Source organism: Salmo salar, chromosome ssa19, assembly GCF_905237065.1.
Source record: "Salmo salar chromosome ssa19, Ssal_v3.1, whole genome shotgun sequence".
In the NCBI taxonomy this organism is placed as follows: domain Eukaryota; kingdom Metazoa; phylum Chordata; class Actinopteri; order Salmoniformes; family Salmonidae; genus Salmo; species Salmo salar.
Genome location: NC_059460.1, coordinates 76,575,238 through 76,594,130, shown reverse-complemented (window position 1 = coordinate 76,594,130; position 18,893 = coordinate 76,575,238). Strand labels below are relative to the sequence as shown.

The following is an 18,893-nucleotide window of genomic DNA, read 5'->3' as shown; positions in this document are numbered from 1 at the left end:
GGGATTGGACCAAAACGCAGCGGGAATGTGAACACTCATTATCTTCTTCATTAAACAAAAAATGAACACTGAACAAAAAGCCCGATGAAAACAGTCTTGTCAGGTGCAACAAACACTAAACAGGAAACAACTACCCACAAATCCCATAGAAAAAACACCCCTACTAACTAGGACCTTCAATTAGAGGCAACGAGGAACAGCTGCCTCCAATTGAAGGTCAAAACAATAAACTAGACATAGAAATAGAAAAAATAGAACATAGAAATACAAAACATAGAACACAACCCAAAAACCCCGACAACACAAAACAAACACACCCCTGCCACGTCCTGACCAAACTACAATAACAAATAACCTCTTTTACTGGTCAGGACGTGACATAGGCAGTGTGTGTACGAGCTCCACTGGGCTTGTCAGGACACCAGCAACAAGACTTTTTCACCTATCAACATTTTCAAGAGCTGCCAGCAAAAATGACAAAACATCCAAAAGGTGACTCCTGTTTTTGTCATTTATAGCTCTGAGTGTCCTGCTATAAGAATCATCTTCCCCAGGATGTGCAGCCCAATTCACACGATGCAACCATGAGCCACATTTCATAGGGATGCAGGCAGCACGGACCAAGGAGAGGATGGGGTCCTGATAACTTTCAGTTTCCACGAGCTACGTTATTGGTCAGAATGAAGGTAAACAAAATGTCAAACCCAATAATAAGGTTGTAGACGTGTCCCACAGTAGGCTGTGTGGAGGTGGGAGGTTGAAAGCATCTGTGCCAGAGCTTCAGTCGTATCTTCCCCGCCTGGATTGCACCCCTTGTCCCAACTAATAACAGTGAAGAATAGTGAAAAGATCTTGTTTCAAATCATCGACTTAGCGGCCCCCTCGATTTGGCCCTCTACTGACTTGGCCTAACCTCGGATGTGTGCTTGGTCAGTCAGCAAGGGAGCTGCAGCCATGTTTACCAGGTGTACGTCCGTCCGTCCGTTTGTCTGTCCGTCTGTTTCCAATTGAATAGGAGAAGTAGAGGTTAAGATAAGGTCATCATTAAGAAACTTCCAGGAAGGAACAGGTCTTTATGTCTTATGTCCTCCTCTATCGCCATAACTACACAAAAACTCAACGTCTGTAAGCCCAACCAAAAACGCAATTAGCTCTCAGTACTGTAGCTTAACAATCCACAGAGGACCTCAGTCTTTGATATTCCCCCCCAAAATTACATGACTGCAATTGATTCCCACAATGCAAACTGAAAGTTTTTCCCTGTTTTCTTTAAAGGAATTTCTATGGTAGTTTGCAGGTTTTTACAAGATGTCTCAACCACAATTTGTTTACATTGTCGAAGCATTGTACAGGCTTGTAGGAGTCTGCTTTGGTAGATTTCCCATGTTGTTCAGAAAGACTTTTGGCGTGTTTTATGCCTTGTTTTCCCCGAACAGCCATCATCTGTAGAATAAGCCATATGAAAACATTGTGCTCCGCAACACAGACAGCTTCTAAAATGGCTCACTCTCAGCAGAAGGAAACCACTGTTGTTTTTCTGCTGGGGGAGCTGAGGGATTGTTTTTAGACTGTCTTCACCACAGGTGTTTCTGAATTGCTCATTGTTATTTTGGGAAAATTAACTGTTACAAGCTGTCTTGAATGAATACCAGAAATAGTTTTCTTTGAGTTTCTATTTGAGGGTCCTTTTGTTCTTCCTCGTGTCCTTCCTACCTTCCCAACAGCTTGCGCTCTCTCATTTTTATGTGCTGTTTGTATGGACACACTGGAGGCTTCACTTTTATTGGCTACCTCCTTTGAGTTATGACCTAATGCCCAGGTGATTTCCACCATTCCTGTGACCATGACATCATAGAGTGATAGAGAGAGAAAGATTAAGGGAAGTAGCAGTAAATCTGCACTAAATTCACTATGTACAGTAATCAGTGTTAGGCTAATCCAGGTATGTAGCATGATCTAGGAAGGGGCGTTGTATCCGTGTTGACAGACAAATGTTATAATTAGGACTTCTGAGGCTTCGTTGATCCACCAGACTGCTCGTGTCTAAGTGAAGTGCTTCTCTCCCAGTGATATCCAGATCAGCGCATCACACTATAGCCTAGATATGGGCTCTTGTCGACGGGTTGCTGTGTCGGCTGGCCTAAGTGGCACCCAACGGTTTGAGCTACCGCATTCGAATGTGTACATATATCAAAGCACTGTCCTTAGAAAAACAAAGTCAGCGATCAAAGAGGAAACATGAAATAAAATAATGGTCATGAATGGTGATTCATGTATTTCATGATTTAAGTGGTAGACAGACACATCATTATAATACAAAAATGAACAGGAAACAAGTTAAATAAAGGTTAAATAAAAAAAATATTCAAAACTAAAAAAAATCTAATCAGAAACAAAACAAAGCAGAACAAAACAAGAAACACAAACAGTGCACTGACATGAAACAGGAACATGACGACTGGGGAAGAAACCAAAGGGACATATAAAGGGCAGGTAATCAAGGAGGTGATGGAGTCCAGGTGAGTGTCATTATGCGCATACCGCTGATGACAGGTGTGCGCAATAACGAGCAGCCTGGTGACCTAGATGCGGGAGAGGGAGCCCATGTGACAGTGCCGAATACAACAGGTGTAGCCTTTACATTGAAATGCTTGCTTACTAGCCCTTCCCAACGATGCAGAGTAAAGATGCAAAAAGATATTGAAAAAATAGTGACACGAGAAGAATAAAATACACAAGAATGGAGCTATATACAGAGATCACTGTACATCACTGTGCAGGGGTACAGTATATACAGGAAGTATGTCCAGGGGTACAGTATATACAGGAAGTACCAGTACCAGATCACTGTCCAGGGGTACAGTATAGACAGGAAGTATGTCCAGGGGTACAGTATATACAGGAAGTATGTCCAGGTGTACAGTATATACAGGAAGTATGTCCAGGTGTACAGTATATACAGGAAGTATGTCCAGGGGTACAGTATATGCAGGAAGTATGTCCAGGGGTACAGTATATACAGGAAGTACCAGTACCGGATCACTGTCCAGGGGTACAGTATATACAGGAAGTACCAGTACCAGATCACTGTCCAGGGGACAGTATATACAGGGAGTACCAGTACCAGATCACTGTCCAGGGGTACAGTATATACAGGAAGTACCAGTACCAGATCACTGTCCAGGGGTACAGTATATACAGGAAGTACCAGTACCAGATCACTGTCCAGGGGTACAATATATACAGGGAGTACCAGTACCAGATCACTGTCCAGGGGTACAGTATATACAGGGAGTACCAGTACCAGATCACTGTCCAGGGGACAGTATATACAGGGAGTACCAGTACCAGATCACTGTCCAGGGGACAGTATAGACAGGGAATACCATTACCAGATCACTGTCCAGGGGTACAGTATACAGTGGGGGAAAAAAGTGTTTGATCCCCTGCTGATTTTGTACGTTTGCCCACTTACAAAGAAATTATCAGTCTATAATTTTAATGGTAGGTTTATTTGAACAGTGAGAGACAGAATAACAACAAAAAAATCCAGAAAAACGCATGTCAAAAATGTTATAAAATGATTTGCATTTTAATGAGGGAGATAAGTATTTGACCCCTCTGCAAAACATTAATTAGTACTTGGTGGCAAAACCCTTGTTGGCAATCACAGAGGTCAGATGTTTCTTGTAGTTGGCCACCAGGTTTGCACACATCTCAGGAGGGATTTTGTCCCACTCCTCTTTGCAGATCTTCTCCAAGTCATTAAGGTTTCGAGGCTGACGTTTGGCAACTCGAACCTTCAGCTCCCTCCACAGATTTTCTATGGGATTAAGGTCTGGAGACTGGCTAGGCCACTCCAGGACCTTAATGTGCTTCTTCTTGAGCCACTCCTTTGTTGCCTTGGCCGTGTGTTTTGGGTCATTGTCATGCTGGAATACCCATCCACTTTACCCTGCCTTTATGTACATATCTACCTCAAATACTTTATTATTATCTATCCTGATGCCTAGTCACTTTACCCTGCCTTTATGTACATTTCTACCTCAAATACCTCATTATTATCTATCCTGATGCCTAGTCACTTTACCCTGCCTGTATGTAAATATCTAACTCAAATAACTTATTATTATCTATCCTGATGCCTAGTCACTTTTCCCTGCCTTTATGTACATATCTACCTCAAATACCTTATTATTACCTATCCTGATGCGTATTCACTTTACCCTGCCTTTATGTACATATCTACCTCAAATACCTTATTATTACCTATCCTGATGCGTATTCACTTTACCCTGCCTTTATGTACATATCTACCTGAAATATCTTGTACCTCTGCACATTGATATGGTACTGGTACTCCCTGTATATATTGTACCCCTGGACAGTGATCTGGTACTGGTACTTCCTGTATATACTGTACCCCTGGACAGTGATCTGGTACTGGTACTCCCCGTATATATTGTACCCCTGGACAGTGATCTGGTACTGGTAGTCCATGGTACTGTATATATTGTACCCCTGGACAGCCCTGGACGTTATTACACCACTGCATTATTACGTGCCACCACATTATTGCGCTCCTTGATTCCCTGAGCCACTGCATCCATCAGCAGGGAGCTGCTAAACAGCTGTTGTAGTCACAACTATGCTCCACAAAACATCTCTCTCTCTTCCCTTCTTTCTCACACTTCTCTCTTTCTCTCTTTCTCTTTCTCACTTTGTCCCCTCTCTCTGACACTCTCTATCTCTCTCTCTCTTTCTCTCTCCCTCTTTCTCACACTTTCTCCTCTCTTTCTCTCTTTCTCTTTCTCACTTTGTCCCCACACTCTCTCTCTCTTCCCTTCTTTCTCACACTTCTCTCTTTCTCTTTCTCACTTTGTCCCCTCTCTATCTCTCTCTCTTTCTCTCTCCCTCTTTCTCACACTTTCTCCTCTCTTTCTCTCTTTCTCTTTCTCACTTTGTCCCCACTCTCTCTCTCTCTCTCCCTCTCTCCCTCCCTTCTTTCGCACTCTCTCTCTCTCCCCCGCTCTTTCTCACACTTTCTCCTCTCTTTCTCTCTTTCTATTCTTCACTTTGTCCCCACTCTGACGCTCTCTCTCTCTCTCTCTCTCTCTCGTGTAATATGTATACCGTAGCTGCTAACTAAAGATCATGCAAAATAACACCTGTTGGTTTGGAGGCCTTTGAATAAAAAGGGATCGGTTACTCTGTCATTGAAAATAACTAACTATTGTCATCCTGCAGTCTGCTCATAGGCTTTTTCCTTGTGGAGATAGAAGGACTAAAATTCTCCTCATCTTTTCAGAGACAAACATTTTTAGCCAAATGTAGAGTTTATTTTTACCAGAGCATTGTAAGTAACTTTTTAAAAATCATTTTATATTCTAAATCCAAAGTTGGCCTACTCCTGTCAGCCCAGTTTTTACACTTAACAATACGCGCTTTCACTGTTGCGCTCTGAGACATTCTTTTACGTGGGGTCATTTACCACTTTAATGGACAAATACATTATTCTGTCAGGCCAGAATCAATTTACTGAACCTACTATAAGCATCCAGAAATATAAACACACAAATCTAAAGCAACGCGAGGCGCCACCACTCCACACGACTCCTGTGACGGATGGAGTTTTTCAGACGTTGAAAACCTGGACTCTTTACGTCAGCTGAGTCAGAAAACCTCCATGCATCGTAGTTAGAAAACAGCTCATCAAACACGCATGACATTTTCCCATGTGCCCCGGCATAAATCTGGGTCCGTAATATTGTATTAATGAGAGAATAAATTCACATGGATGTACGATCTTGGTTTGGCCACACTTCATCATTGGAGTACGTTGTGGTTGTACAGAATGTTTTTATTTTTTTTAATATATATTTATGAAATGTATGCATTCACTACTGTAAGTCGCTCTGGATAAGAGCATCTGCTAAATGACTAAAATGTAAAAATGTAAATGTAAATGTTGTAGCCTTCACTCATAGACAATGTCCAGGCTGTATTGTAACATGACATTTTGGGGTGGCGGAGAGTGAAGGAGGAGGGGGGATGGGGGGGTGCATATGATGTAAGCGAGAAACTGACGTAAACAAACGCCCCCTCCTCTTTATTGGCTTAGCCATGGGAACAAAATAATGGGGAATCATTAAAGGAACCTTGCATAGTTCGCTGTCTTGCAGCCAATAGCGACACATACAGTACATTACTCATAGTATACTTTGCCAATCGCCATAGCACAGGTGATGTATCCATCAGAGAGAAACATGTATACTGAACAAAAATATACATTATTTTAATGAGCTATGGTTCATATAAGGAAATAAGTCAATTTAAATACATTCATTAGTCCCTAATCTATGGATTTCACATGACTGGACAGGGCGCAGCCATGGGTGGGCCTGGTAGGGCACAGGCCCACCCACTTGGGAGCCAGGCCCACCCACTGGGGAGCCAGGCCCAGCCAATCAGAATGAGTTTTCCCCCATTACAAACAGAAATACTCCTTAGTTTCATCAGCTGTCTGGGTGGCTGGTCTCAGACGATCCCACAGGTGAAGAAACCGGATGTGAAGGTCCTGGGCTGGCATGGTTACTCATGGTCTGCGGTTTGGAGGCCAGTTAGATGTACTGCCAAATGTTCTAAAAGAACGTTGGAGGCGGCTAATGGTAGAGAAATGAAAATGAAATTATCTGGCAACAAGTCTGGTGGACACTCCTACAGTCAGCAAATCAACTGTATTGTGTGACAAAACTGCACATTTTACAGTGGCCTTTTATTGTCCCCAGCAAAAGGTGCTGTGTAGTGATCATGCTGTTTAATCAGCTTCTTGATATGCCACACCTGTCAGGTGGATGGATTATTTTGGCAAAGGAGAAATGCTTACTAACAGGGATGTAAACAAATGTGTGCACAAAATTTGAGAGAAATAAGATTTTTGTGCATATGGAACATTTCTGGGATCTTTTATTTCAGCTCATGAAACATGGGACCAACACTTTACATGTTGTGTTTATTTTTTTGTTCTTGCTGGTAGCTGGCATCAAAACAGCTGAGCCAGCGAGGTTCATTTTGAGAATAGTGACTAGAATGATAACTAATCCCTCATAGAAATGGCTCAACTCAATTACAAAGCGGTTAATATGTAACTACAGTACGTGTTAATTAATACAGGGTCCCTACTACAGTTATTACTGTGTAGTTACATAAGTATAAGGGCAACTTAAGGTAAGGTGTTACCGATAAATGTATTGTTGATAAAGTTGAATGAATTCAACTTAGGTAGAAAAATGACTTCCTCAGCATATAGTATGGTAACTATTGCAGTTAAATTCCTTTTTTAAACAGGACGTTTTCATCATCAGCCATCTCAGTCGTGAACATGTCTTCTCATCCGAGGACGGCCTATAGCCAGGCAATTCATGAGCTAATGACAGAGCTAATTAGCACTGACTCATTGATCTGTCGTTAGGGTAACTATCCTCAGATCAGCTGGGAGGATGGGGGTGGGGGGGGGCAGTGAGTTGGGAGTTGGCACTTAGTTGTAAGACAGCTGTAAATTCCAACTCTCTCACCCGGAGGGGGCCTTCCGCATACATGGAAATGTCCCTGGAAACAAAAAGCCCATCAGCCCAAAGCCTTTCAAGAAAATAAAAAGGTAGTTTGTTTTGCCCCGCGTTATTAAATCAATGTACAGCAGAGTTGCATGTCCTGAGCACGCTCGGTCTGAAGTATGTTCAAACAAGAGGGAGGGAAAGAGAAGAGAGGAGAGCGAGAAGGAATCGTCTGCTAATTGCATGAGTCGTGTGAGTCACGGAGGATGACAGCTTACTGTGAGGCAGAGTGCGTTCCAAGAGGCTGTCGAGGTGCATGGCCGCCCCCGTGTGTGTGTGTGTGTGTGTGTGTGTGTGTGTGTGTGTGTGTGTGTGTGTGTGTGTGTGTGTGTGTGTGTGTGTGTGTGTGTGTGTGTGTGTGTGTGTGTGTGTTTGTGTTGTTCACCTTCACTAACATTTGGTTTAGACCTGTGTTACTGTCATAATGAGGGTCAGTGCGCATGTGAAACCATAATCTGTGAAACCGTAATCTGTGAATCATTTAAAAAGATTTGCCACATTGGTGTCAGAAGTGTGTTTGCACCCCGGTGTGTCCATAGAAAGTGTATCCAGTCCAAAATAGATAGAATACACTTTTTTCAGTGTATGCTTAATGGTGCTCAGGTCTTCAACGCTCATTGTTGAATAATGGGGAGGCTCTGCAGGATAACAGAAAGTGCTTCAGGAAAGCATGCCATTTGGGCAGTCGCCATCTTCAATCCATCTCAAGAGTTTTGAATAATGGTCCACTCTGTTGAATGAGGATTTTGACGTCTATGTTTTGTCTTTTTTACAGGTTCAACATGGGAAAAGTCGGTGCGACAGCTGGGCTTGGAAAGGTAAGAGACCAATGCTTTTACATTTAATCAAACTAGTCTACTAGTGTATATAGCACAGTTTAATTCGTATACAGTGCATTCGGAAAGTATTCAGACCCCTTGACTTTTTCCACATTTTGTTACGTTACAGGCACTGCATAGTGCATCTTTAACCCTAAGTTTAACCCCTAACTCCTAGCATATCTAATGTTAGCCAGCTAGCTAACGGCGCAAACGCCTAGCAACCCAAAAGTTGCATGTTCGAATCTCGTCACGGACAACTTAAGCATTTTAGTTAATTAGCAATTTTGAAACTACTTACTACTTTTTAGCTACTTTGCAATAACTTAGCATGTTAGCTAACCCTTCCCCTAACCCTAACCTTAACCCTTTTAGCTAACCCTTCCCCTAACCTTAACCCTTTATCCTAACTCCTAACCTTAACCCCTGCCAGTAGCCTAGCTAACGTTAGCCAGCTAGCTAACATTAGCGTTAACCACATAGCCACCTAGCTATCATTAGCCACAACAAATTGGAATTTATAATATATTGTAATGAAACAGCAGAGAGCAGGTCTCGAACCCTCGACCTTCTAGCCCGAGGTCCGGCATGCTATCGACTGTGCAGCAAAAGCATGCTCGTGCGGCAGAGTTGATTCCCACGCTTATAAACCCAGGGTCGTTACACTACTCCCTCCTTTCAAAGAGCCAGTCCTCGCGCTAGCTTGCGACTCTACGTCTTACAGGAACGCGCTCACCGGCCAAGCACACGCACTGTCGTGGATGCAAGGTGCGATCACTTCTGACACCAATGTAATGAAACAGCATGCTCGAACAGCAGAGTCGATTTCCGCGCTTATAAACCCAGGGTTGTTACAATATCATACATTTTGCGAATTTGGAATACACTGTATATATCTTCACGGTGCAGCGGTCTAAGGCACTGCATCTCAGTGCTTGAGGTGTCACTATAGACACCCTGGTTCAATTCAGTGATTGGGAGTCCCATAGGGCGGCGCACAATTGGCCCAGCGTAATCCGGGTTTGGCCGGTGTTGGCCGTCATTGTAAATAAGAATTTGTTCTTAACTGACTTGCCTAGTTAAATAAAGGTTAAATATATATTTTTTTGTTATTGTGTGGGAAAGGGGTGAGTATCCTCCCCTTACATAGGACAAGAAAGTTTACTTATTCTAATGTACATCACAACAATCCATTCTAAGGCACAGTGTCACAGTACTGAAGATGTTCATTTGAGCTCAACTGAATGATTACATTTAAGTTTACATGCAAATACACAGGTTAAAAACAGTGGCTGAACAAAACAGTCCAGGTTCCATTCTCATCACTCTGGTGGGGCTTAATCGCAGCACACAGACGAGTGTGTTTTCCCAAGTGAGTCATCCATAGCCCTGCTGCTCAGCAATGGTTCTGTCAGGAGCGTAACTTTAGCTACGTTTCCATTCACTTTTTTCCAGAGATTTTTTGTTGACATTTAGAAAGTTTGCATTAAAAATAGATGCCACAATTGCCTGCTACGGTGGGTTTTCAGTGGATCGATAAAAACATCACACAAAAATTTCACATCTCAGGTAGCCCGTGAAAGTGGTGTAAAGCTTGCCGCCATTGCACTCTGGAGCAGTGGAAATGCGTTCTCTGGAGTGATGAATCACACTTCACCATCTGGCAGTCTGACGGATTAATCTGTGTTTGCCGGATGCCAAGAGAACGCTACCTGCCTGAATGTATAATGCCAACTGTAAAGTTCGGTGGAGGAGGAATAATAATTTGGGGCTGTTTTTCATGGTTCAGGCTCCTTAGTTCCTGTGAAGGGACATCGTAACACTACGGCATACAATAACATTCTAGACGGTTCTGTGTTTCCAACTTTGTGGCAACAGTTTGGGGAAGGCCCTTTCCTGTTTCCGCATGACAATGCCCCCGGTGTGGAAGAACTTGACTGGCCTGCACAGAGCCCTGACCGCAACCCCATCGAACACCTTTGGGATGAATTGGAACGCCAACTGTGAGCCAGGCCTAATCGCCCAACATCAGTGCCCGACCTCATTAATGCTCTTGTGGCTGAATGGAAGCAAGTCCCCACAGCATTGTTCCAACATCTAGTGGAAAGCCTTCACAGAAGAGCGGAGGCTGTTATAGCAGCAAAGGGGGGACCAATTCCATATTAAAGCCCATGAGTTTGGAATGAAATGTTCGATGAGCAGGTGTACACATACTTTTGGTCATGTAGTGTACTTCAATGGGTTTATATGATTCATTGAAATGACCATTTAACAGCAGGAAATATCCAAGACTTTACCTTTAATGTGGATTTGTGATGCTACTTTCTGTGAACACAGACAGACATCAACAGACAGACATAGGGACCACAGCATCTGTCTTTCTCCCAAATATAATATATAAAAAATGTCAAATATAAATGTCAAATATAATCCCATGTCTAAATACGGACATCCAAACAAAGTATTGACAGATGTCATTCCATTTTCTCCCTTCCAGGCATATTATGGTTAGAAAACAGACGTCTCATTCACTACGAGGCTTAAGTCATGATTACACACTGTTCAAGGCTTTATTGATGCATTCGTATGCTTGAAAGCGAGATACGTGCCTTGTCCCAAGCTGTGGTTAGAAGGAACGGCCAGCCGTAAAATAATAGACTCAACAAAGCAGAGGTTTGGTGTTTTTTTCAAGTCTGCACCCAAACTACATTGTGTCATGACGATTGAAGTGGGCGTTTATTTTCCCAGCATCGGCTGTTATTATGGTTGGTGCGGCCGCCTCGTTCACAGACATTCCGATTGTTTAACTGTCGCTCATATCCTTACGCCACATGTGGTGTAAACATGGTAAATCGTCCCAGTCTTTCGCGCTGTGCCGCGTCTTTGTGCTAGGCTAATTAGCACGGCCATTACAGGGTTTCCGAGGTGATCCTGCCAAGTATTGAAAGTGTTACTGCTCACTTGGTTAAAGCAACAGCCGAAGGGGCAAGGGCCAACCTTAATGTTTAGAGTCATATTGTCGCCATGAGGGAAGCTACTGGCATTCCTCAGGGGATAATTATTATTTTGTCTGGTGGGGGGGGGTGGGGGGGTGGGTGTAACTATAACAGACATGGCTGTCTGTCTGTCTGTCTGGGAAATTAACAGGACTGAAAGACTGCTCACCAGTGTCTTGATTACCTCTGTTGACATATGGGCTTAGCCTAATGGCCTTGTTGATATCTTTTCGCACACTCTATAACAGGGGTGTCAAACATAAGGGCTGCGAGGTTGTCTAATCCGGCCCATGGGTGGTTTGAGTTAAAACATTTATTTGTACTTATTTATTGTATTTCTTTGATGGTGGTGGGGAGGTGAGCGAAGTCAATATGCTTTAAACTGTGTAGAAATTATAATAGACCTACATTCATACAGTTTCTTGATCGTTTCCAGCTAATCTCAGAAATTAAAGATAGAGTCAGGGAGCATTGGAAATTCCCAAAATTATGGATAAAGGAATTATTTTTAAACATCTTGACGCCATGGAAATACAATCCATTTTCAGCTCCAGCCCTCCAGCCCTCATTGAAAACCATATGTGGCCCCTGGGGCAAAGTGAGTTTGACATCCCGACTCTATAGAATTCCTAACAGATATTTGCAACCTGCGATTCCACACTGTAAACAAAATTATCACAGGTGTGAGAGGAAAAAACTAGAGGAATTAAAGGGGATGACAGACATTAGAACACGTCATTCGATCATTTCTGGTATGCCAGCATGCGGTCCCTCAGGTGTCTACAGCTGCTGCCACGGCACCTCTCCTCCTATTGCATTGTGGGAGTCTGGGAGGCAGGTGAGTGACGGTGATGAATGTGTACCAGACAGGAACGTGTGGAGCCCACTGAGTGATTGGAGTGGCCTGGTCTTCTAATGAAGCTCCAGTTTCACATTACTGTACATACAACACTGGAAAGCAAGACTGAGAGCGACTGTAACAAAGGAGGACCATTACGGGCAAAAGAGGCTTCAAATGAATGTGCCAATATGTTTTATATTGGGAAACCGGAATGTCTATGTTATTGTGATGAAAGGTAGTTAGTCACAATCTCAGATGTACGAGGCCAGTTGTACATTTCTACATTTCTCTTAACAAATCACTGGTTATTGGCCTAGCCCTCAATGACTACTAGTTTGTCATATTATTTTACGGTGAAGTATGTCACCTACAGTACTTTTCTTTTCAACAGCCCCCCGTCTGACGTTGTGTCTCAGTCAGACACCTGTAATTGAACCTGTCTGGCTGGGAAGAGGCTGTGTGCGCGTATGCGAGCGTGTGTGTCTGGCGGGCGTCTGCGGTTCCTGTTTGGAACTGGCTGGAGGTTACAGCCAAGCAGAAGCAGTAGCGGTTGATGTAATATGACTGACTGTCTGTCTGTGTTGTGTTATCATCCCCATACGTTAGTGTTAGGCAGACTGTCACTGACCCAGACTATGAAGGAGAGAGGAAACATCCATGTCTATCTTGGAAGACTATCATCCACATTTCTAAGTTTAAATCCAGAACAACCTTTTCTATCAAATTTAAAACCTCAACTGTAAGTTAGACTTTGATGTATTTACTGTAGCGCACATTTGCTGTTGTGTTCCCCTCAGTAGAGTGAGATGAAGTTGGAAGCCTTTGTTATAGGAGCTGGGTCCTCTTGACCAATGGTCAGAAAAGAGTTGGCCACTACTATCCAAGTGATTGTTCTTGAGGGAATTACCCCTGCCCTTGACTTGCAATTAAAACCGATAAATTAATATCTTACACTGCTCACTTCTAAAGTGGATACCTACTCAACTGAAGTGCAAAGTTTGGAGACCGCGGCCAATGTGACAGATGGGCAAATCCATGACCTGGAAACAGCCCGAACTAAAGCTAGAAGGGGAAATCAAGCTCCTAAAAAAGATAACAGAATCACTCGAAAATTATTCAGAATACAACACATATGTTTTCCACTGCGAAGGAGGCTCAAGACTTCTTGGAGAAGCACATCAAGCCCAACACACAGGGGGAGGAACCGACAGATCTAGGCTAACCCCAATTTGACTGGCTCAATATTATGCTATTCACGCACCATCAGTCATGCAGTTTCACCTGTGGCTGTGATGCTGCCCTCAGCATAAGTCAATGATGAGTAAACCCCCTCAATTGAGTAAAAGGAACAATATTATTATTATTATTATTATTAATGCTGAACATTGGACTTCGTTATAATTATATTGCCTATGGTACAGGACATTTAGACAACGATGGCTCCACTGCAATTAATGAACAATGCTTCCTTGTGGGGCTACTGCACATTGCATCCCTATGGGTTAAATTGTTTAGGCTAGATCATTAGGCTATAACTAGGAATGCTGAGATACAGATCATACACGTAACATTAGCTAGCGAGCCAGGCAACTAACGTTAGCTAGTTAGCTAATAGTACGCTTTAACAATAATTAAAATGACTTTCAGACAAAATTAGAAACGTATAATATCTGAAAATGTAGCTGCGGTAGCTAGACTCTCTTACCGAATACATGGATGAACGCTTCTCCTTATCTGTCACGGTTGCCATGGTTGCCCTTAGTTTGAAGATGTAATCCGGAGACAGGTGTTTTATACAACAACCTTCTGGGTGTTCTCTTTTTGACTCCCTCCGCATATTTGCAATCAAACACCTGAATTTTCTCCATCTCACTAGCTGTCATACTCTACTTCCACCGGGCATTCCACCGATTTCAAACTCGGTCCTCCAGAAAGTGGAGAGCATTAGCAACACTTTTGCAGTTCTTCATGATATATTTAAAAAAAAGCCACGTTAGAAAGCATTACCTACACATACTGAGCAGCTCATGTTATAGACAGACGCGTGCTACATGACAGACCAATCTGAACTCATCTCTTGGCATGTCCATTATCTCAGCCAATCATGGTTAGCAGAAAGGTTCTTGTCTTTTTCTGTGGCTAAACCCAACTAGGCTCATAATTTAACTATTTTATTTTTATTTGCAGATGGCATACAAGTTTGTTATTAAGGCACATGAAAGTTCACATGTTCCAGAAGGCATTTCTGCCCCCCAAAAAAGAAAACATTCAAATGCTTCTCCTGTGATGTAGTGATGCGCAACATTTGCTTAGTTTCCTGAAACGAGTCACATATACCAATGCTCCAAGAAACACACCTGTTCCAAAAGGACTCACATAGAATAGAGAACCATTTGGACAAAATGGCAGCTTTTTTGTTAGCCCCATACAAAACTAAAGGTGTAACCATACTGTAAGAAACTCAAATTTACGATCATGGGTGAAGGCGAAGACCAAGAAGGTAGAATGACTTTTCTTAAATGTATACGCTCCAAATTCTTATGATCCTACATTTTATTGTTAGGATTAACTGAATGTTGTCTGGTTATTGGGACAGACAGGAATGCCATTTTGGACATTTAATAAGACCAACTACAATCCACATGCAACCAAGGTTCTCCAGCATGTACTTTGTGTTTACAACCTCATTGATGTCTGGCGAGCACACAATTCTAAAGCAAAATAGTGTATTTTCTACTCAAATAGGCATAAATCATTCTCATGAATCGATTTCATGAGCTTGTCTGACCACCAGACTTACTACTGCCAACGTCATATTTCAGAATCTCCTAAAAGAGCAGCAAGATGGCGTTTCAGTGTTTTATTATTACAAAATCCTACACTGTTTGAGATTGAACTAAATTAATTCATAATGATCAATAAAAATGTAGTTGATGGGATGCCGCCAAAGATTTTATAAAAAATAATGCAACTGCAATTGCATCTGGGTTGAATAAATCACAATTAAAGAAGATATCTGATTCTGAAATATTGTTAACTGTTATAGCGTTCTCAACAATCGCTCTTTTTGACCATGTAGCTATTACTCTTTCCAGTCAAAACATAACTTCATTTATTGATAAGACAGAGAGCAGAATTTGCCATCTATCAAGTAAGATTTAACAAGTACTTCCACGGTAATCGTCCCAGTCGTTTACTAGCCAACAACCTACGCAGTAATGATCATTTAGCTATTCCTCTTCTATAAAGAACTGTAAACCTCTGATTGTAAATCCACACCAAGCCAGACTAAGTCCTTTAAAAAATAATCTCTTCTCTCAACAGAGGAAGCCACTTTTCAGGGAGCCCAAAACTCTCTCAATGAACTCAAAAGGGCATTGGATAGCATGAATAAAGGCAATGGGATGGTATTCCTCCTGAAGTCTATTTAAAATGTTGGAATCAATTAGGTCCACTATTGCTCGAGATGATTAATACAGACGTTTACAAAGGTTGATCTGGGAGAGATGTGAATACAGCCCTAATATAGCTTTTATTAAAAGCTCAATTACGCCTTTGCTAGTCTTATTATCCATAGAACTTCTGGCCAAGGAAATTCCTCAATCAAAGGAAATAACACCAATTTCCCCAAAATCTACTGATCACTTCATCTTATTTTACACAGAAGATATTTAATTATTTTACTATCTAGACAATGTATCTCAATTGCTCACAAATGAATTGAAGATCATAGATAAATGCAGCTTCATCTCAAGCTATAAAATGTATCTAACTAAATCAGCCCTAGATCTCTAATTATGGAATCCCAATTGTTTTCCATTAAAAAAATTTGGGAGAAGATATATTTCCTTCCTTAGATAAAACCATTGCCTTAAACTTTAACAGAATGGTCAAATCAATTCCTTCCAACCTCAGTAGATGGAATAATGTCCCAGTTGCTTTAACCGGAAGAATATCTATTGTAAAAATGAATATATTGCCTCGGCTGAATTTCTGTAGTTCAATGCCTCCCATGGCTACACCTTCTGGCTTCTGGGAAAAAAAATTATAGTGCGGTTTTAAAATGTATTTGGCAAGGTACACGATCCTGGATAAAATTAATACATTTACAAAGAGGGAAATACGTAGGAGGACTATCCGTACCTAACTATCCGTACCCGCTTCAAACATGATTCTTCTGCCCCTTGGCTGAGTATATAGAGAAACATGGTGTCTCCTATTGCTCGGGAAGAGGTGGACTTCACTGATATATCCCTTAAACAATTATATTGTAAAGTCTGCTTCCAACTCACACCCTCAAACACCTAGATCCCCTGAACGCAGCTCACTCTCCAGATCCCAATCACCTGAATTCTAATCACCTGTTCACACACCTGTATGTCATTATCACACACTATTTAGTTCAGTTCTTTACACCCCATCACTGTGAGGTATTGTTTGTTTTGTGACACACGGCCTTCAGAGTGCTGGGTTTCCCGTGATTTACAGTTTTTGCCTGCCTCACTAACGACGCCTGTAGAAAAAGCCCATGGAGTTGGTGGAATAATCCTTTAATTCATTGCCACTTACTCAGCTGGGCCAGGGGCGCTTTAATTAGGTCAGGTGGAAATGTCCGACAGATCTCCACTCCATAAAGGGAGGAAATCACCATCGCCTGATCGCTCTGCTTTCTCTTCCTTCACTCTGCCTAATCCAGAAGTTCTGTGCGTCCATGAATCCACCACAGACTACTCAGTAAATATACCACTTTATGGTTAAAGGAATTCCTGCCTCAGTCTCATCCATTCCTCTGTCACCTGACCCGTGACCCCTGTTCACCCTCACTGTCAGTCATCCTACCTGTCCAGCTACCCACACAGATTCCACTAATCTTTCAACGCCTTTTTGCCTATTCCTTGCCTGTACTTTAGCCTATCGGATTCCCTGTTATCTACCTATTGCCTGATCTCCCGGACTATGTTACTAGACTTTTCCCTGCCTGTACTGTTGCCCTTTTGGACCCCCTGTGTATGACCTTCTGCCTTCCCCTGGACCCAGCTACCTGCCTCCTCCTGGGTATGACCTTCTGCCTGCCCCTGGACCCAGCTACCTGCCTCCTCCTGTGGTCCTTTACAATAAACACCTGCTGTGCCCTGCGCGTGAAACCAGCTCTCTGTCTCCGCTCATGTTCATTATAGTAATATGGTGACTCCTATTGCTCTGGAAGAGGTGGTCTTCCCTGATATATCCCTTAAACAATATAAACTACGCGTATGTCCTATTAATGCTCACACAAGTTCTATTTGGCACAAAACTGAAAAAAGTGATAACTGGGAATGAAAATGGCATTCCAATATTTCACAGAAGTTCCTTGCGATCTGGAGGGCGGCCATTTGCAAATGTGGAATCCGTACCCTTACCGATAAAATGGACAGTAATGGTTTGAGAACATTTCAAGATTTGAAAGATACATGCACATTACCAGGCAAAACATTTTTTCTATATTTACAACTTAGGTCATCTATGCTAGCCTGCAGTCCCTTGGGAAACCCAACGACCGAACCATCCAATGATGGGATTTATAAATAAATGATCTGGGCTCCTGAAAGGACTGATCTTTATAATATATAAATATATTTTGGAAAGCTCATATTCTGAGCTAGCCATTAAAAAATGATAGTTCACAGATGTAATTGAATCTGAACAACCCTTTAATTGGAAAAGAATATGGAAAAATATGACCTTGGCATCCCATTATCCGAACCAGCAATTTATATATTTTAAGTTTGTTCACAGACTGTATTTAACACCAAGAATATGTTTTACAATGAAATTGGCCCCAACTGCCAACTGTTCATTGTGTCCCATAAAGCAGGTAGACACATTCCTTCATATGATGTGGGAGTGCCCTGCAGTTAAATGCTCCTGGGACAAAGTAAACCTTTTTTTTTAAAGCGCATGAATTTAAATATTCAATGCTTTGCATCTATTATGTTACTTAGCCCCTTGCCCCTTGAATCTCTCAATCAATCAGAAAAGATTACTGCTGTCAGGTAGCACTGTTGTGAAACAAAATGTTGGCAACCACCTCACTCTCTCCCATTTAACTAGTGGATACAGTTACTATTAGAAATTATAACAGAATTATCGTCAGCGAGAATGAATGGTACTAGTCAAGAAACAATTGAGGCCTGGCGGGGGTTTGTGGGGAGAGACTCGGGGGATGGATGGGTGGAAGGGGGACTGATGGGAAACCTCGGTTTCTAGGTGGGATGGGTGGGAGGCATGCTTTCTTCGGGGAGGTGGGGGGGGCTAAGCGAGGTGGGAGCCATGGTTTTCGGGCAGGTTCGAGGTGGACTTGGGGGGGGGTTGGGTTGTGGTAAGTTTTGTATGCATTTCTTTTAGTGTTTATTTGTACCTGTAACCCCTCCCTCAAAAAAGTAAATGACTAAACTAAATAAAAAACTATGGGAATAAAAGCTGAAGTGTGTTTCCCATAGGAAATATGTTGCCCCTAGAATAAGGATGCCTGATGAAGAACTATGGGTTGAAACGTTGTTATAAATAATTATCACCTGGGAGCATGAGCAGCATATCACGTGTTAAGGTATGCCCCAGGTGCAGACAGTGTAGAAGAAACAGAAGT

The 18,893-nt window shown here is 42.2% G+C and overlaps 1 protein-coding gene across 2 annotated transcripts in view; it reads left to right on the top strand.

The window, feature by feature from the left end:
* The window catches only part of LOC106579641 (piezo-type mechanosensitive ion channel component 2), a 258,629-nt gene that overhangs the window by 65,757 nt on the left and 173,979 nt on the right, over positions 1–18,893 (top strand). For both annotated transcript variants that reach the window (XM_045702749.1, XM_045702748.1), the window contains exon 4: positions 8,389–8,431. In XM_045702749.1, the coding sequence (XP_045558705.1) occupies positions 8,389–8,431 (43 nt within the window). The remainder of the gene's footprint in view (positions 1–8,388; positions 8,432–18,893) is intronic.